The following is a 21,428-nucleotide window of genomic DNA, read 5'->3' as shown; positions in this document are numbered from 1 at the left end:
AATTAGGTATTTTCTTTGTTGTGGCATGGACTTAGCTTTTCATGCTAGCTATCACTAATCCCTTAAAACAAAATAAACTAGGAAGAAATGGTGTATAGACTTTAAAACAAAATGCAAGTTCAGTAAATATATCAGGATTTCTGTTTAGTTTTTAATTTCAGGAAAAACTTGGGATATTTCTGTGGGCTTTAGTTCTTTTGAGTATTTTCTTAAAATACATTTTTTTTTTAAACAAAATAGAAAGTGTGATCATCCATAAAAAGAAAATCTTCCTATTATTAAACCAGTTTGGTTATATGTGTCTCCTGCCTCATCCCAAGACCTAATAATTGTAGTGTTAATGATAAAAACAACAACAACAGATGTTTCTGCTATAGCATGAAGTACACATTTCTGAAAAAAACCTTCAAGTTCCACAGCATCACAAGCTAAAAATAATAGGTTTTATGGAAAAACCAGGTTAGAAAGACCACTTAAAATCTAAGCAATTTGCTAATCAAAGCCAGTGTAAGATCGGTGTTTCAGGGAGTCTGAGCTTGTAAAATTTTGAGGACCTTCTTCAAGGAAAAATAACACATTAGATTAACTTCCTGGCACAACTCAGCAGAGTGCATAAACACATGTCTTACAGAATTTTTTGGCTGCAAATTCTTTGAGCGCCTCTTCACATGGCAATAATTTTTGCATCCTTTGGTCTCGCATGATTGATTGAAATTTGCTTTTCACTATTCTTGGTTTCAAAAGTTTCTTCTAGCATCACAACTTGTTAGTGGTAATGTCACGAAGTATTTAGGGCTTGTCAAATTTGAGAAAACTTCTATCAGGTTTCAGGAACAAGTGATAACATTTGGAATAATTTTCCACAGACTAGCTTCTGGCTCCTGTTTCAAACTTTTTGCACATAGCTGCAGGACACTTCAATCACACATTCATGTCACCATCTGATCTCCGGCCCTGCATCTTCCTATCAGATCACTGAGTGAGTTGGTACAGTGGGCTGCCTGATCATTCTTGGAGGTCATTCCTATCCCCAAACGGTTAGCAATAACCTAACTACCCTTGGAAGTGACTTTGAACCAGATAAATATACACTAAACCCAAACTAAGTGTGCCCACAATTCCACTTGCCCCTGGCTGGATCTCAAAAATGCCCGCAGCTGTTTCAAAGCCCCTGAGGGAGGGGACATTGATGTGCAAAGAATAGTGGTATTAATTACAGCAGATACACCATCTTCCTTTTGCAGTGTTACAACAATGCATGGCCCTGTGAGTGGGCTGCTAAGATTCGTCTTTGGTGCAAGGAAGGGGACCGTGCAAAATAGGAGCCCTGGAGTTCAAGCCTCATTAATGTCACAATAGATTATGCTCTACCTACAGCAGGATGGCAACGATAATGGATACTGCAGGAAATAGCTGGCCCACCTCTGGCAGGAAGCTCTATGTGGCCGTGGCTGTAGCCTGACACAGGATATTACGAAGGCACAGAAACAATCAAGTGAAAATGCCAGCTTCCCAGAACTGAGACAATGCCGACGGAAGTGGCGCTGGAGCATAGGAGAAGTGCAGTTTGCCAGAAGTCAAGCGTCAAGCAAGGCTAGAGGTGCATTTTTCTGGTTAGGGAGTCTTGGATGCAAGCATTCATTTTTATTTTTCTGAAAATAGAACAAAAAAAGGTCCAGTTGTGCAGGCTTCAATTTAAGGATTTTGTCCTTTCCTGCTGAAGTTTGTGATTCTATTCCCACTTTTCTGGCTCCCTTGCCAAGAAAAAATTATGTTTGAACCAGTACAATATCCCTGCTATACTAATTGCTATCCCTGATTTGCCTACCATATATGAGTTAACCGATGTAATGGAAGCATATGCTGGAGAGGAATAGCTAAGTAGCTATTAATTACTGAGTGCTGCTATTCTAAGTATTTCATAAGAATTCACTCATTTTAATCTTTATAACAATTTATGATGTAGATTCTAATGTTATCCCCATTTTACAAGCCTATATATGATAGAAGCATAAGCTTTGTAAATTTGGCCCGTGGATTTAACTGAGAACTCATTCATCTCCCCTCTCTATTCAATTACTTTGACCAAACAAAAATGAATCGTTAGAATTTTATTTTCAATATTCTGAACATACTTACCACAGTAATTCGAATTATCCCTTTACACAACTCTAAGCATGAAGAAGTTATAGTTCATGCAATGAAAATTTGATTATACCTCTTAACCGGATAACTAAACAGGGTAATAGGGGTTCAAAATTAAATGGTTTTTGATGTGGTTTATTTAGACCAATGTGGGCCAAGGACCACTTGTTCCAAAGTCTCCCAGTAGGGAGTTAATAAAATGTAGATATTAATAAAAATGTAGATTTTCTGCCTCCAGTTTGTACCTACTGAATTCATATTTCTAGATCAAGTCCTGGAAATATGTATTTTTAACAAGCACGTCCAGGTGATTCTCATGCATCCTAAAATTTAGGGACCTCTAATTTAAATACCATGAAATCTCCACTTTCTGCTAAATAGACATAATTAATGTCTGGTGTTTATAATTGCAAGACATTTAAAAGCTTGAATGAGATTTAAGAAATGAAAAAATATGTTTTTGTTTCTTATATGCTAATAGATGCTTAAATGTGTTACTTGAAACAAATGAAGTACAGAGGGAAAAAACCCCCATGAGGTTCTGCAGATCTTTAAGTCAGACCATTAGTTAATCGAAACACCTGGGGGTTATTCTTCCTAATAGCAGAATCTGAAAAGGAGAACATTCTACTGATTTTGGATGAATCATTTTAGTATAAACTCTTTTTCCTTATGAACTACTTTCTTCCTACACCCATAAAGGAATGAATCTTTGGGTCTTGCAGTTCTCTGTGAGCTTTCCTGTCTCCTAAATATTTAGATTAGAAGGAAAAATCCAGGATCATTCTTCTCAAAAGTTTAATGAATTTTTAAATTGTATGAGCATAATTGGAGAAGTCTTGGTTTTAACATTACATTGTTTTTCCTTCCAAAATTCTCATCCACATTTCATGAGACATAGTACATTCCCCTTAATAAGCCTAACTTATAATTCATTTCATTCATTTTCATCACAAAACTTAATTGATACTTTTCATTTTCTGTTTCTTGTGTCTTTGTCTTTATTTCATGTCATCTGCAAGGTACACTCTATATAGTATGTAAAATCAATGTATCTACTGTGACAGTTAAGCTTGTGTGTCAATTTGGCTAGGTTATAGTGGCCAGTTATTTGGTCAAGCAAGCACTGGCCTCATTGATACTGTGAGGATATTTCATGGAATTAAATCATTAGTTAGTTGATTACATCTATGGCTGATTACAACTACAATCAACAAAGGAGATTGACTTCAGCAATGAGTCTCATCTAATCAATTGAAGGTCTTTGAGGGAAAGCTGATGGTTTCAGCAGTCAGAATGAAGAATTTCTATTTCTACTTCAGCCAGCCAGCTTCTGGGGAATCCACTGACAGCTTCGTTGGAGATCCTAGCTGGCGGCCTGCCCTAAAGAATGTGGACTTGACCATACCCGTGGTCACATGAGCCAATTCCTATAATAAATCTCATAACATTTGCATACATATATATATATATACATATACACCGTCAGTTCTGTTTGCCTGCGGCCTGCCCTAAAGAATGTGGACTTGACCATACCTGTGGTCACATGAGCCAATTCCTATAATAAATCTCATAACATTTGCATACATACATACATATATATATATATATATATATATATATATATATATATATATACACATACATATACATATACATATACACCGTCAGTTCTGTTTGCCTAGAGAACCCTGACTAATAACATCACTGTCAAGTATTTTGGAGCACTAAAAAAAGCACACAGTGTGGTCCATCTTTTCCAAGCTCATTTCTTAGTTGAGGTGTTCACATGTACAAAATCAAGAGATTGTCTGGATTTAGATGGGCTTAGAATTAGAGTAGTGTAAATCTAAACTTCCATGGTGTTATTTGCAACCCACTGACAAGACACATAATTAAAATTAAAGCAGAAAAATAAAGGGAAAATGCAAATAATTTCACTTGACCCCAATTATAAGTCAACATAAACATAGGATTCTTTTTCCCTTGCATGATAGTTTCTTTATTTACTATCTATAAAATCAAATGTCAAATCTGTGAATGGCTCTTTGTAGTTTGTTCTTGGACTAAACACGTTAGTCATGATTTTGCTATTAATAATAATATTTTTCATAATAACGCACAGAGGGAAAATTGATGTTTACAACTAGGTTTTGATAGTTTAATAATTCTTTGATGGGGAAATACTGCTTCAGGCAAGACTGCAGTACTTCCCTACCTGTATTCTATTCTCTTCTTCAGCCATTGGGTTTTTTAAGTTTTTATTACACAAAAGGCAAACAAGCAAGGAATGCTGCTTATCTCTTTTAAAAGATTTAAGCTATTATGGGTGTGCTAATGAAATGGGTCCATTTACTTTTTCTTTCCTTGCCAACTGTTAGTCCCATCTATTTGTCCCCTTGGTGGGATGCATACAGGAGGATGCAATCCTTATGCTTTAAGAGACCAAAGAATTATTCAGCACTGCAGTGACTTTTTGGTCAAGTATAACCAACTGTTGATAGATACTATTCTTTTAAGTAGGTTAATTATCTATAAAAGAATGTAAAGGATGCTAACCTGAACCCTGAACACTTCCTGCTCCGGAACAGGGGTTCTCAACTTCAGCATTCTTGACATGTTGGCCCAGATAATCATTTGTCGTATGGACTGTGCTGTGAACTGTGAGATGTTTAGTAGCATCCCTGACTTTTACCCACTAAATGCCAGTAGCATCATCCTGTAACTCCAAGACATCACAAAAATATCTCCAGACATTACCAGATGCCCATGGCGGCAAAGTAACTGCTAGTGTAGAATCCCTGGTCTAGACATTTACACTTTTTAATTCTGTTTAGACTATGGTGACTCAATGGAATATTTTATTGCTTAGATTCAAAAGGCAACAAATATACCCTGGTATATCTCACCCTAAGTGCACTGAGGGGATCATTGCCTTAATTCTTTAGTTCCATACAATTTACAAAATAGTTCTTTATATTTATTTTATATTCTGTTTTTTCCTTTCAGTTTTTTTTCTTTTCTGTTCCCTGTATTTTGAAGCTTATTTTTGGGTGTATACATATTTAGGATTGCTATGTAGTTTTTGCTGATTGACCATTTTATCATCATGTATTAACACTTGCTTTGGTAATATTCTTTTCTCTGGAGTTTACTTTGTCTGATAGGCACTCCAACTTGGTTTTGGTTAGTGTTTACATGGTATATTTTCTTTCCTTCCTTTTACTTTTAACCTATCAATATCATTATAGTTGAAGATTTTCACATAGATAGCACATATTTGGTTCTTAAAAAAAGTCACTCTCTGTTCTTTACTTGGTGCATTTAGGCTGTTAGTGTAATTATTGATATGTTCGGATTTAGGCTATCATTTTATTATTTGCTTACTGTTTTACCCCTCTGTTGTTTTTTTTTTTTTTTGGTTGTAGTTGTTGTTCTGATTTCCCTTACCTGCCTTCTTTTTGGTTATATGACGTTTATTTCTATTCCATTTTAATTTATCTATTGTGATTTTGACTGTATCTCTGTTGTTTTTTAGTGGCTTCTCTAGGATTTAAAATACATAACATTTTGCCATTTATACCACTTTAATTGGAATGTAGACAGTTTACCATCACATAAATCCCTTTACCCTTCCCCCTTTACATTATAGCTGCTTTATGTATTACATCTACGTTTACTGTAAACTCCATCAGACAATGTTATACTTTTTGCATTCAACAGTGAATATATTTTACAGAACTCAAGAGGAGAGAAATAATCTATTATATTTATCAAGATAGTTTCCAATTTTTGTCACTCTTCCTTTCTTCCTGATATTCTGTTTCCTTCTGGTATCATTTGCTTTCTTTCTGAAGTTCTTTTAGCAATTCTTTTAGATTGAGTCTGCTGGCTAAAAACGTTCTTAGTTTTCCTTAATCTGAGAGTGTATTTATTTAATTTTTATTTCTGAAGGACTTTTTTGCTGGGTACAGAATTCTGGGTTGACACGAAAATGTCAGTCTGGGATCTGGGGGGTTGTCTAGACTGCATTCAGTTCTCAAAGTCTATGGTATGCTTTTAGGGTCAACTTGATCATGGGCCCAGGAATTCACAAACAACTTTCGGGGGTCACTTTCTGAGCTCCTCCCTCTTTGCATTCTCCTAGTATTTTCTGCTTCTCTGATACTCCCCTTTCGATTCTCTGGCCAGAAAAATGGGTTTTATTCATATCCAGGGTTGAGCAGTGGGAGGACACAGAAAAAACAAAGCAATGAGGATTCCCTGCATTCTCCTGGCACTATACCACTCTGATCAGAAAGTATGGTTTACAAAAACCAGAGGTTTGGATTCCTTCCTTCCTGTGGCTGCCACTGCCAATGCTGCAACCCAAGGATCACTTGGGAGCTGGGGCACAAGAGAGCAAAGCAAAGAAAAAACTATTGAGGTACTTTTCCCACTCTCTAAGGGCATGAAGGAACCCCTTACCGGCTTTCTTAGCCTGAACTAGAGCATTTCTCCTGCAGTTGTCTCTAAGTCCTGGAGCCCACTTACATGTTTTGGGCTATGTTGAATCCAGGGTGGGGTAAGCAGAAGAAAAAAAAAAAAGATAAACTCACTGCTAGTTATACAATACTTTGAATCTTGGTCTTGCTCTCCAATGTACCTGCTATTATTTACTTTTTCAGATTCTGGAAATAGCTTCTCCATGCATTCTGTCTGGTTCCATAGCAGCCTTCAGTGGGAGGCACAAGGTAGAATGAAATTATTCCACTTTACCCAGAACTGGAACCACCCTTCCAATGAGAATGAATGGAACAAAACTCTTTTGCCACAAGCACCAAGCAACATATATAACACAGAGAGTAAGCTGGCTGCTTAAAGGCAACTAGTTGAATAAAAAACCCATTTTAGAATTGTGAAACCTCAGCTAAGCCTTGCTATGATTGATGACTTTTGATTTGGCATGCCATCTGGCATTTATTTGCTAACACTGAAAATACGTTCAATCTGGCAATTGTGCAAATGTAGATTATATACAATATGATCAGAAGCAAGTCATGGCCCTTTTCATTCTTGTAAGTCTTATAGGCACTGAGTTACACTGAGAGAACTGCTGATTAACACATTTTTTAAAACGTCTAATCAAGGCAATTCTAAACTTTTACATGCAAAGGCACACTCAAATCTGTAGACTAACATGATAACTCTACTGAAAGGGCTAGCAGTTAGAATACTGCTTTGTGAATTAATTATTGGTTTATTTTCCATAGAGATGTACCAGGCCTATGCACAAGATGTATTTCTGAAAATGTGTGCATTAAATAAATTTTGAAAAGGGAATTAACTGAAACCTATAATGAATCCTTTTGTAAAGCCAGTCTTTACAAAGATTGATTTATTTTATTATACATATGAGTTTTTCATAAATTGGATTTACAGGTTTTTTTATTTAGACTTTTTTCCCCTGTGCTTGAATCGGCTTCTCTGGCTAACTACAGGTCAGACTAGGGCAAGATGGTAGATTTGTGCCACTAATGCACATGACTTTTCAGGCTGTACGATACTTTAATCAACCGCTGGGCAACAGGGCACAGAATTTAATTAGCCATCTTTGAAGTTATCCGACCGCAATCACTTTGGATTAATAGGACCATTTATTTCACTCCAGGCTGAGAGTGCTCTCCTGAGGAGAGATGCCATGTTTCAGCAGGTGACATATGGGACCTACCAATGAGCTCCAGAGAACCAGGGAAAGAGACTGGGCCAGAAGCAGTACTCAGCATCTCAGACCGACCTTGGAGTGACCTTGTTTCTTCTTTTCCCTAAATCCAGATGTTTTCAAAATCCAATGTTTTCATTAATGGTAGGACAATCTATAAAGCCTTTCAAAGTGCTTTTATGTACAAATACGTCCTTTAGCCCAACACTGAGAGATGGGAAAGTTATTACTATTATTCCTTCCTTAAAAATTAATAAACTGAGGTTCAGTGATATTAGAACTAATTTAACAGAGCTAGAAAGAAGAGGAACTCAAAATCAATTTTTGTGAATCCAAATATTCATGGTCTTTCTTCTACACCCTCCTGTCACTAATACTACTATTGATTAAGATTCAAATCACAAAGAATTGTTTCCGTTTTATTCCACCTGGCAAAGAGCAATAAGATGTTTCTATTTAAGGTAAGGATGGGTATTGTTTGTAGTTGTAACTTCAAAGTGCAATTTTCATCATTTATTTGATAAATTCAAACATTTTCCTATTGTGCAATACTTCACAGGCTGATCTGGTATTATTCCAGCTGCTCGTGGAGAAAAAAATGTTCGATAACACCCTACGGTTTGATATCTGCTACCACAGGTAGCACCTACATTTTGCAAAATGCAACATCGAGTGATACAGTCCCACTCACTTTTCAACAGTGTGAGTTCATAGAGAGATATGTTTGGAGTAATCGCTCATGTTTTCTCTTTTTCTGTCAGATTTGTGCAAGGACTTTAAAAAAAAAAAACAAAAACCCTCACGTTGCCTGTAAAGTCTTTCTCTTTCCCCTTTCCTTAAGAATGAATGTAGAAACTCCAAATTCTGTTTGTCGAGTCACAGAAAGTTACTCTGGGTTAAACAGGTAAGGCTTTCACCCTTGGCAGTTTCAGATGGAGTCCCTTTACGCTCTGTGAGGTTACTATCACCCTATGAAATGTTCATTAGTTATGGGTATGAGCTCATCCTAACATCTATGCAATTGGGAAACAGCTCGGAGACCTTGTGTTCTGGGCTGTGATTGGCAGCCAGAATTCTTCCAGTATAACACAGTAAAAATCACTGTGTGTGCATAATTCCTCCCTCCTCAATTTTATCAATAAAACATTTTTACCTCCAGAAATTATGCAAGCAAAGAGACTTCATAGGCTGGTCATAGCCTGCCAGCCCACACTGCCTCATTGATTCAGTACATTCACCTCGAAACATGACAAGCTATCATCTGATAACAATTTACGATAAATAGTGCGACTAGAAAGTGATGACTAGCTCCCTAAAAATCAGTCCCTTTACTTTGTAGTGATACCTAATCTGTATCCCATGAAAAGACAGGGAGAAGTAGATTGAAGCCAGTATATTAGGGTATCACGGTTAATTAGTATGGGAAGGCGTAAACCAACATTTTTGGGGTATGGGCCGGATAGCTCAATTAGCTGACCTTACTATTAGAATGTGATGAGTTATGATTCGATTTTTCTAAGCAAATATTTATTCAGATGATATATATTTACTTAGAACCTGTAAAATGTCAGATTTTTCATATGTTTAAACAGAGGATTGACCTTCATTTCTTTCACATGCATTTAATGAGTTTCCATTATGGAAAATTCAGTCCAGTGGGCCTGTAGCTTCAACAGTGAGTTGGCCGACTGGCTTCTCGTCCTTCCAGGGCCTAGAGCATGGAAAGGCAGATGATTTAGGCACTTGAATAAAGTGATAAATAATAATAGAGAGGAGAAAAGATAATGTTATAGCAGCATATAGCAGGGTCTTTAATCCAGACATTGAAGGTAAGAAAAGGCTTGCCCTAAAATACGCTGTTCCAGGCTTCATAAGAATAGTGATGAATTGTTGCCAGTCATGCCCATTTTGAAAACATCAGACCTTCCAGAGCAGTGGGGAGTAGCAGAAAGAGGCCAAACTCATCTACTTTTAAATGCCAGCTCAATATATGCTAGCTGTGTGAAACTGGACAAATAACTCTGAGTCTCAACCTCCTCGATCTGTATGAGATAGAAATAATAATATCTAGATGGCAAGGGCTGTTCTGAAGATTAATAAACTAATAAATTTTAAGCATCTGGGCTGAGCAAGCATTAAATAAATAGTAGTTCCCTTCACTCAGCCAATCCCCACCACGACCAAACACACTTTCTCTCGTAACATCCAACCATGATTTCTTATCTAATTAAGGTAGCTCCTTGTTGGGACTGAATCCTTGACCCACACAAAAGGCATGCTCAGGTACCAACCCCTGGTCCTGTGGGGTGAACTCATTTGTAAACACAACCTTTGAAGATCTTTGCGCCCAAACTGAAGGAGGATGGACCTTAATCCAATATCGCTGAAACCCTTGTAAGCAAAGGAAATTGAACACAAACAGAAAAGCCACAGGGAACAGCCAGAAGCTGGAAGTCAACGGAACCCGGAGGAGAAAGGAGATGATGTCGCCATATGTATTGCCATGTGACAGAAAAGTCAAGGACCAAGGACTGCCTGCAGCCAGCCCTGGAATACCATAGTCCAGAGCTAGGAGCTCCAGTACAATGCCAAACAGAAATGGTGCTATAAGGAAGGCTTCTAACACCATACTCTGCTGCATGATATTTGAAGTAGGCTTTTTTCTTTTTAGCTATTTATTAGGTTAAGAAATTTTCCTCTATATTCTTCCTAGCTTGCTAAGTGTTTTCTTTTAACTTGGAATGAGTGATGAGTTTTATCAATAGCTTTTTCATTTAAGATTGATCTTAGAATTCCAGTCCTTCAAGAAGCCTTCCCAGCACCCTAAAGTTGGTCTAAAAACTTGTCCTCCCTCATTCTTGTGTTTTCCACAGCAAGATGAGCTATCTGTTTATAGGTCTATGTTTAAAAGTTGCTTGTACACAACTCCAGGGCAGGAGCTATGTTTACTCATGTCTCTAACCTCCGGAATCTGGTGTAGAGTCTAGAATATCTCTGTACATTGATGTAGAAATAAATTGTTGGTAACACATTCTGGAAACTTCATCTATTCCTTCCTGAAAACAAATAATGCTCCTGACTATTACTTAATTTACAAAGACAATTATTATAGAATAGTACATAAATTTAACTATGAAAAATTTTAGTTATCTACATATTTATATTTGCTCTTAATCAACAAAATAACTCATAATATGTAGAATACATGTCTTCCGAAAAACACTGACTTTCTTCTTAAACATTTATTGCTACATTTTAAATCAAATTCATGTCTTTTACCATTATATTTGCTATTTATTTGTTTTTTGTGTGTGTAATTATTAAAACAAAAATGAGACTCCCATAAACTCAGATTTGCTCAGTGGGTACCCTTCAGAGGTTTTTTTTTCTTCATATCTATGTACTAAGATTATTTTAAGCTAATTAATTGAAACAATGTTTTTACTAATACCAAAGGCCTTTTAAAATGTGTTGTTTCTGTCAGTATTTGAATAGCCTTTTATGTCTTACTCAGAAAGCTCAGCTACTTAATGAGCATAGAAGCTCAAATGTCATTTGAAAATATGAAACCTTTGTCTTTTAACACAGTTTTGCTTTCATGCATACCATGGTTCTAAAATCACAGTTGTGATATTTATTAGCTGTCTCGGCAAAACTGTGGGTAATACATCTTTCACATTTCATTGAGAAGAAAAGAAACTTAATCCCACCAGGATCTCCATTATTAGTTCTTCCTCTTGGTTTTTCTCCCGTGAGGATTTTATGTTGGCCAGATGGCACTGTGAAGAATTCCTAGACAGTATCAGTATTTTACAAAGACAAACCAGAAGAACAAAGATCTATTTTTGATTTATGGGGTTAAATCTTATCAGCTGGCTCACTGTGTCCAAACCGTTCTTAGTAACTATTATACAATTAATTTCCTACTTGCATGGCAGAGTGCCTTCATTTTCAGTGAAGTCCTGTTTTTAGTTTGTTCTATTGGATAACAGTAATTAGCCACTCAATTTTCACTCTCAATTCCTTTGACTTCTACTAGTTTTAAAGAGTACTCTACAATCCACGTCTATATGTTGGATCTTCTCTCTAGTGAATGTCAATTAAATTTTATCAGAAGCAAAAATGGAAATATCCCTTTCCATAGTCATCACAGAAAGTTCATCGCCTATGGAGAGGAATTGTTGAATAAAATGTTTGAGAATCAATGTGAAGGTAAATTGTTTACTTCTCAAATTAGCCCAATTCTCAGTTTGAAACATATTGAGGACTTTAATCTTCAAACAGTACCCTCATGGCAAAAAAAAAAAAAAAGCAAACTCATAAATGGAGAAATAATTGCACGGTCACACACTCTACAATCATGCATGGGTCCTAATAGTGGTACATCTCAAAGTGTTCACTGCAAATATTTCATCTATGAAATAAATAAAAATGTCTTCATCTGGAACCTTCTCACCTTTGTCCTTTGTCTTAGTGGTGTCTAAGAATGGGTCCTTTCTATATAAAACCTGCTATCTCATATCAAGAATATAATTTAATTATCTTGTTTTAGTTTTCATAGACAGGACCAAAAAACATAAGCCAGTAAGGATCTATCTTGTATATTAACTACTTATCCCTCAGTTATATTCAAAGTTTAGAGTTCCCTATCTAACTAAACTGACCAACATGGGTTTTCCCAAACTGACCATTTTTCTTCTTATATCTTTGCCTTTGTACACAAAAGTGTCTCCATCTAGAATACATTTCCTTTGCTTCATTGTCCATTTATGTAAATATCTACCCTCCTTTCAAAACAGTTTCAAATCTCATGAGGCTTTCCCTGAACATCTCTTTCTAAACACACACACACACACACACACACACAGACTTAGCTGTTTCCTCTCTTCCTGGTTTTACAGTAACACTTCATAGATTATCTCACTGAATTCTAGTTACTGGTATACACTCGCTTTTCTTACTAGAATACATCATTTATTCATCTTTGAATTTCAGGACCTAACCCAGAACTGCTCTGATAGCAGGCACTCAGGATGTACATGTAGATAATTAATTGACTGAACAGTATATTGAAGAGCATATCCTAAAATTACTGTAAAAATTATTCTTAAATTCCAGCAGATAATATTATGATTCTTCTGTACTGAAGCCAGTTTGTGTGACCAGAAGGATCAAAATTAGACATTTTTTTTAAGTTTAATTTTTAAAGTTTTTCATAATACAAAGATTTTTAAGGTCTTAACCAAAATAATAATAATAAAAAAGGGAGGGTGGGGGTTAAGGATCTGAATTTTTTTTTTTTTACCAAACTTAACTCATATCTAAAATAGAAAAAAACCTGAAAAGAAAGAGGGACCTGAGTAAAATAAGACTTACTAAAAGGTAGATTTAAAATTAGCTCCTGTGATCTCATTACAAAGGAGTCAATATAATTAATTTGCGAAACATCAAGGACACTTGAAGCAAACATAATTAAGACGTAAACATCTCTACTCAACTCTGATTATTTTAGTGGGTGATTAGGGCAAGGCCTCAGCAACAAGGGATCAAGTTTACCTTATCTTATCAGCTTATGAACGGTCCAGAGTCTCCCAAATTTTATTTTGTATTCAAACTCATTTTAAATGGAATCAAGCCATTTTTATGTTGAAAACATACATAAATATAAACCACATTATAAAATTATTCCTTTATGACATGTAACGTTTCATTATGTTTACTGCCTTCATCATTATTACTTTTCTGTTAACAACAAAGATTTAATTTTCTGTTAAGATCACTAACTGGATACTTGAATGTGAGGAAACATAGTCTAAGAGTTTGAAACTTGCAATATTTAAAAACATGCATAAAAGAACTCTTGTAAGCATTCTTGGAATGATTTTTTTTCTCCCTACCCCATCCCCCTTAAAAAAAAAATTAAAAAAAAACAACTTTGGGTGGAGTCAAGAACTCTTTTCAAATTTCAAACAATAACTGGAAATCCTGAAAAGGTACTCTCTTTTATCAAGTGGGGAAAAACACTTTAAAGCCTCCCCCCACTTTTTTTTTCTTTTTTTGGCTAATGATTGTTTAGCAAGGGATTTACTCAGGGGTTTCTATTTTGGACAGAAAGTTCAGTTTTAACTGCTTGAAAATATAATGCCATCTGTGTTTATTTTACCCTCCAAAATACAACTTTTTTTCTTCAAATGTAACAAGTACATGGCCCTATTAACCCAGATAAATGTACCAACTCAAATGATTCTACTTTTAACCAAATGGTGCAATTAAAGATCTAGAAAATGTACATTAAAAAAGATGACTCTGATTGCAAAGATACAACATATAAAGCATGTCTATAAGTTTTAATGTTTTAAAATATTCTGATTAAAAGTAATTCTGTCTTCCATATGTATTCACCATGATGGGGTTAATGGTCAGAGAAATGGGCTGGGAGCCAGAGAACCAAAGAATGAGAAGATCACTCTGACCCCAGTTGGCCATGAATCTAAAACTCCTGCCCAACCCCCTTGTGAGATCACTCAAAATTAAAATTTGAATTCAGCAACAAAAAATTTTAAATTAACTTAAAAACTGTGAATGATATGCAAATGTAAAACAACAGTACATATTTATTTCTAGAGTACTCTGAGCTGGTAAACTCCTTTAAAAATTATTCTGATAATTCTTTAATGTAGGAAGGGAGCTTACTGTTTCCCACCAAGTCTTCCACGAGGAGAAATTCAAACATTTTATTTGGAATTTATTTGCATTTCAAACAATGCTTAAATTCTATCCATCAATCTTCACTGAGATTACTGCCAGCAAGTCGCTACCAGTTCACTACAGACTTTGAAAACAGCATGGTAGAGAAACTAACAATTGCACACTTTTCTAGGCATACAAGTCTAGATGCAGGTCTTGCTTCACCAACCTCTTTGCCTAGAAGCAGCTCTAACATAAATTCTTAACTTGTTATGGGGAAATGCTTAACACATTCTATGCATGTACATTTCGTTGTTTTTTTGTGGTTGGTAATTTATCACTTTACGTTGCTCATGCCTAGAATTTCTTGGACTCTACATTTACTTCCTGAAGAACAGAAATTGTTTTATAGACATTATTTAGAGGAATGATACCTTGGATTTCAACAGAATCTCTCTTTACCTTGATGTGTCAGGAGAATCAATACATTTATTTAATTAATTATTACATAATTTAATTAATACCATAATTAAATAATAAATTTTAAACAATAAATCCTTCAACAAAGTAGTGAAAAACGTATGAATTACAAAGTAAAAAAATGATCAGTAAAATGAAGATGCTGTAATTAAAACACTATTGTGGTGCAAAACATTAAGCAATAAAAGAATACTTTTTAATGCCCTCCTAATAAAGGCAATTTCTTTTGTAGCTTACTTTGTACATTTCATCAAATAATATAACACATTAGATATTGATGAGTACATAATGTCTCGAATAAAGATTTTATTTCTATATAAACTTTAAAATCGCTATCGCCCATGCCAGTAATTCGGTACCTTTTTGAAAACATAACTGGCCCAGGGAAAGAGCACTGATATTACTAAATTTGACCAATACTCACGAGAGGATATTCCCAATATAAGCATAGTAGGAACAACAGTAGGGTGTGGTTCCATCACAGCAGTAAGATCTGCAGTCTTTGCCGCACTGAGCAAGACAATTGTCTACAAAACACAAACAACATGCATACACTTATAGTTCTGAAAACACAGCTTCAGAAAAAATTATTCTATTTCATATCTTAAAGGGTCACTGATCAATCTTTAGTGCACACAAATTTTCAATATACATACTCAGAATTCTAGAACATCTGTAAATGTTTAAACTAGTCTTTTTTACCCATTAGATGGTAAGTTCTAAAAGCAAAGACCATTCTTTGAAACTTGAGCACCAAGCACTGTGCCTCGTAGTCAGGGTTTGTTGAACGAAATAATGAAGGGAGGAATGAATGAATGATTCAACTAATCAGTCATTCAGTTAGTCAATAGATTTCTTATAATAATTTTTAATTACAATGTCTCCTAACTTTAAGGTATTATTTCCTCAATTGTCCTCAATTAACGGAAAGGATTATTGACATGAATAATATCAAACAAGGATACTTAAAAAATAATGTGTGTGCTTCACGAGACTGTATTGTGTGCTTTTCTTTTTATACCATTTTTCCACTTCATAATTACTGTTTGCATACATACAGTAACACAGATGAATCCTATCAGTCCATTTGGAGTGGAAAATGAGTTACAGGAAGAAATTCCCATAGACATTTAACTTGTGAATAATTAAGAGTTTAATCTTAGATTGAATAATAAGTAAACTATAAAACAGCACTATATGAAGGTGGAAATGGTACTTTCTGATTAAAAAGGACATGTTGGATCTGACAAAACCAAATTACTGTTGTTTTTTTCCTATATATTTTTGGTCAGGAAAATTATACCAAAAATGTTGAATAAAAATTACCCTAGTTTATAAAAAAAATTCACCTAAATTATTTCTGTTCAACAAGTTACGTTGATTTTATACTCAATAGTATAAATAATGATGGATATGTGAGTTTTAGGTACATGATTAGGAAAACTTTAAGTGCATTATGATCATGTAAGTTATATGTTCAAGAATCACAAAATAAGTAATTTCCAACTTAATCCCTGATGGTAATACCAATTATTATATAAATTATGTAAAATGTTAGCTTACTTGTCAAAGCCATAACTTAAAAGTGCAAAATGTTACACTTACATCTACATGTCCATGATATGTCTAGAAAGGCAAATTTCAATTTCACTTTTAAATCACCTCATTGCAAAGATGATTCTTAAGAATTAGATGTGATCAGAAGGTAGTAAAGCTCATTTACCTTTATTAATAATGCATGATTTTTGTGGAACAAGTGAAAAAGTTCATTTTTTCTTTCCCTTAATTTTATTTCAAGTTTCACAACCCTGAACCTTGAGGCTTTTCTCTGCATTGTGGTAGGAAGAAAAAAAAAATGTGAGGGAAGAATAAATTACCTTTGTAAGAATTGGTAACCGTATTTAAAAATCAGTTTTCAATTTTGAAGACAGAAACATGATCTAATGATTTAGATCCCAGAGAGAAACTAATATCTTTTTGCCTTGACATTGAGTGCTTTTTGCAGAGTAAGTCAAACTTTTTAAGCTATTTATTTTATAGTTCTCCCAGTGAATTTCTATAGTTCTATAATACTCCCACGCATGCAACTGTGCATTTAACGTAAACATTGTTAGTGTTGTGTAATTTATTCAAATATTTAAGCTGGTGAGTTACTCAAGATTTTAGCAGGGACTTTTTGCTTCATGCTTTTAAAGCCATTCATATCCTGGGAGACCTGACATCCCCACTATTGTCACAACAGTGCAAACAATAGGTAAGTAGCTTCCTGGGTGCCTTTTGTATGATGCCCAGAACAGAGACATCTCATTAAATGCTCCATGAATAACAAAGATTCAATTACTCTCATTGTACTTCAATTACTACTATTAAAAGGACACGGTGTTATCAAAATATTTTTGAGTTAATGTTACAGGAAACCAAGCCCAAAATCTTGTAGCCAAGAAGCTGTTTTATACCTACAGAAAACAATCTAGATCATGTCACAAATTGTTCATTATTTTTATGACATTTTCCAGTGCTCTTGTCTCCTTCCCAGAATTAAACTGCTGAAAAGGGTAGATTTAGTAGCATGGCAAATATATTCAAATGGCAACAATTACAATCTCAGGTTTTCACCACATCTCAAAGCTTATTTTGGTACCTATTTGCTTTCGCCAACATATTTGAAACTGGTTCTATGAAGATCAGAGTTTGGACTTTACAGGAACATTTTCTCACGTATCTCCAGAAATAAATAACATCACCTCTAATCTTGAAATTAATATCCCTGAAAATTGCCCAGTTGAAATTTTCTTCAGTGACTTTAAATAAGGGCATGATCTGGAAACTGAGTTCCCAATTTCCCACTTTAAAGAATGTGCAGTACAGGAAAAGCAGCATCTGGCTCTTAGCATTTGCTCAGAAATGGCTCTGGTAAACTACAGTTAAGGATAAGAGAGGAAGGAAAGGGAGGGGACAGAGGGGACAGAAGTCATTGGCTGAAGCCTGGAGGTAAAATCTCGACTGAATCCTGTCTTTGTAGCCTGTAGTGGGAGTTGGACCATAATATAAACATTTCATTGGTTCGTTTTTCAAAAGTGACTCCACAGTAAAACAATGCTTCAGGTGTAGAAATCTTGCTCTTATTTGCTTAGCCAAATGGAACATGAATTTAATGTACTTGCTTTGGGGAAAATAATTCAGGTTATGGGCAGGGCACCTACTTATATTTTGTTCTATTAAAGACTTAATGTTTGACATTTAACAAGGGGTCTGCACTAGCCTTCCCCCATCTAACCCCAACTCTCACTTGCAGCTGTCTCTCTTCCTTCTAGCCAAACTGAATTATCTACTGCTGCATACACACATTTCAAGTTTTTGCCTTTGGTCCCACTGTATCCTACTCTGTCTCCCTTTGTCCAGGGATCCCCAAGCCTTCAAAGGCATAGCTCCTTAAAGTCTTCCTCAATTCAATTTCACCTAACAGATTTTTATTGAGCTCTTCCTATGTACCAGGTATTTGCTAGTATCTGAGGATATTAAGCTGAACAAAACGGACATTGTTCTCAAGGAGTTTACACTCCTAAACCAGCAGTGGGTTCTCCCTCCTTTGAACACCTATACCATGCAGTTGTATTTCTCCTATGACATTAGAGTAACTTAAGGGCTGATGAGACTCAGAAAATGGCCTCTGTTCTATTTATTACCCAACATGTCTCACTCAGTCAATGTTAGCTGAATGAACATGGCAAACATAAGAAGGACTCTGATAAAAAAAAAAGTTCAGGAATGAACGCCAAAAAACTTATTGGTGAAATATTTATGGCCCAAAACAGTAAGTTAACTGAGTATTGGCTTGCATATTGCATGTACTTTGCTGCTTATCAGGGAGGGATGCAGATGGAGAGAAGAAATGGAGTGAAAACTTCCTAACCTGACCAGCCTTGAAGCTGGCTGGATTTGCTGGTTTCTTGAGTCCTGGGGATGGTGCACTGGCACCAGGGAGCAGGAGGAGAGAAGGAAATAAATGCAAATTCGGAGCTTTCAGGGAATTAAATAGACCAACAGGACTAAAATAGACAAAAAGAACTACAAAAAGTTGTAGTTAAATGGAATGGTTCAGTCAGGGAGAGTGAGAGTGTTAAAGAAAGTTCTACTGACAGTGTTCTTATTTTTGTTTTCTTTTGAGAAGCAGAGGTGGAAAGAATGATCATTGGTTCAAATGATAAAGAGGTTTTTATATAAAACTAATATTAAAGCAATAGATCCTGTTAGTGCCCCAAATTCAGAAAACCTATACAATTTAGATAAAAGAATTAATACAATATTTATAATTATAAATAGAGAATAGAAAGTGGATTCTACTGATTAAATAGTAAGGTCTTTTCCTAATTGTTTGAATTCCTGTATTAGAAAGTCAGTATTCTCCATGTAAGAAAGTATCTTTAAAATGGTAACTTACAGACAGCCTTTAGTTTACACTTAAATAAACAGACTGAAAATTTCTATAGAAGTTATCTTGACTCATTTCTGGCACGACCCAGTGAGAAATTCAAATCTTTTGAAGCTCAGCTGACAATGCTGAAGATCATCCTCATTTCACTTGTATTATCTTTGTAAGTAAAAGATGAAGCCTAGTACTATAAATAAGTTTAGCATTGTAACCTAATGGGTAAACCTGTCATAGAAAGTTAGAGACACGAAATCAATCATTTTACAGAGGACTTTGCTTTGAGCTTGCACAGCTTTGTAAATGCGAAGCAGATATAAAAACCACATGTATAATTAACTTTATACATGAATAAACAATTAAAGGTCGCATTGGGCTCCATATCAATCACGAAACAAGGAACCGCTTTGCTTCATCAATTATTAGTAATTCTCACTAAGAATAATTAAGAGGGACGCCAAATGACCTACTATAAATAAATGCTTAACCAAATCAATGAAAACAGATTAAGCTCTAGGTGAATTCACATCTCACAAAAGCCTTATATTTGGATTCAAGGCAACCAATTGTCCTCTCTTCCACACTTGTGAGTCATCTTCTAAAGAATAAAAAGTTCTAAGGATTTTTATTTCTAAAAGGAAGAAAACCAGAATGTTCAGTTGTATTGCAGTGGGGAGAGCAGAGCGGTGAGTAGACTTTACTGAAATGGAAAAGTCACCAGATTAGTTTATTTTTAAACTGCAATAATAGTCTACCTTCTAAACTTCAGGTGCTCATTAAAAATGCTCTCTTTCCACTCCTTACCCATTCTGACCCCTAGGTTTTCCTTGAGTTCTAGACGCAGTTGGATAAATTTTACTTTATCCGGAAAGTAAAATCCCCTAAATGCAGGCTGGAGTTTTCCAAGTGACTTTGCAGAGAGAGAAAGCGAGAGAAAAAAGAAATGAAAAGAAGAGCAAAAAGGAAAAGGAAAGAAAAAGACAAAGCAAAAACCGCGTGGAGGTCCAGACACGGGTTCAAGCGCGCCAGTTTCTGTTCTAGCCTCCGCCGGACGATAGACCCTTTGCCCTCCCACAGAGGTCCTGCATACCGCAGACCCCAAAGTTCCTCGTCCCTCTCCCATCGTCCTGTTTCACTGACCTGCGTAGATAAAGAGCAGGATCAACTTCGGAAGCGAGACCCCTGGACGCCCCGGCAGCCCTGGTGCGTCCATCCAAGCCGGTGGCCGGAGGTTGCGCGCGCTGATAGACAGACGGATGGACTGGAGAGAGGGCTGGGAGCCCAGGGGGAGCCCGGAACGGGGAGGAGATGGAGGGGATGGAGGGCGGTCAGATGGAGTGAGCAGCAGTCCCTAGTGAGGGGGACGGTGGAGTCCCGGCCATTATCCAGGGAGCCTTGGAAGGGACCCCGGGCCGGCCGGGGCGCGGCTGCGCGGACCCGGGGCGCGCTGGCCCGGGCCGGGCTGCGCTGGAGCCAAGGTCTCTTTGTGCCTCCCCGTGGCGCTCCTGGAGGCGCCGCTCCCGCGTCCTCTGCTGTCCCGGCTCACGTTTCCCCTCCGCGGGTGGCACCGACACGAGGCTGGGGGCGGGAGTGGCCGGACTCCTCCGTGAGCTCCGGTTCTTTAAAGGGTGCTTTGGGGAGCATGACCCTCTCGGAAGGAACTTCTTCTAAAGCTCTGTTTGGCTATTGTTGTGGGGTTTGGTCAGCACACTTTGCTGTCTGCTCTCCATTCTGGTTTTTCCTTTTTAAGCAATAGATGACAAAGAACTTTTATTTTTTATCTTTAAACAAGTGGAGGGAGTTTTTAGGGCTGAAGTTATGGAAAAAAGACCGTTGGGAAAAGAACAAGGGAACTGCAAAGTACAGAAATGGTGTATGGTATCTCTGTTGAAAGCTGATAAAATGTGCATTCCAGTTAAAGTCGGTGGGAAAAAAAACTGTCCACTGTCATCACTACTGTTTGGCACTGTTCTGGAGTTACTGGCC

General features: G+C 36.3%; 1 protein-coding gene across 2 annotated transcripts in view; it reads right to left on the bottom strand.

The window, feature by feature from the left end:
• CYYR1 (cysteine and tyrosine rich 1) overlaps positions 1–20,934 on the bottom strand; it is a 95,066-nt gene extending 74,132 nt beyond the window's left edge. The window contains exons 1-2 of one of the 2 annotated variants that reach the window (XM_037833052.1): positions 20,583–20,934; positions 15,438–15,540 (exon numbers count right to left, since the gene is read on the bottom strand). In XM_037833052.1, coding sequence (XP_037688980.1) covers positions 15,438–15,540; positions 20,583–20,655 — 176 coding nt within the window. In that variant the 5' untranslated portion in view covers positions 20,656–20,934. The remainder of the gene's footprint in view (positions 1–15,437; positions 15,541–20,582) is intronic. The other variant, XM_037833044.1, reaches the window with a different exon arrangement.
• Positions 20,935–21,428: the final 494 nt, after the last annotated feature.

The sequence above is a fragment of the Choloepus didactylus genome, chromosome 1 (genome assembly GCF_015220235.1).
Source record: "Choloepus didactylus isolate mChoDid1 chromosome 1, mChoDid1.pri, whole genome shotgun sequence".
Lineage (NCBI taxonomy): Eukaryota > Metazoa > Chordata > Mammalia > Pilosa > Megalonychidae > Choloepus > Choloepus didactylus.
The sequence above is the reverse complement of the archived record's forward strand: the minus strand, read 5'-3'. Positions and strand labels throughout refer to the sequence as shown.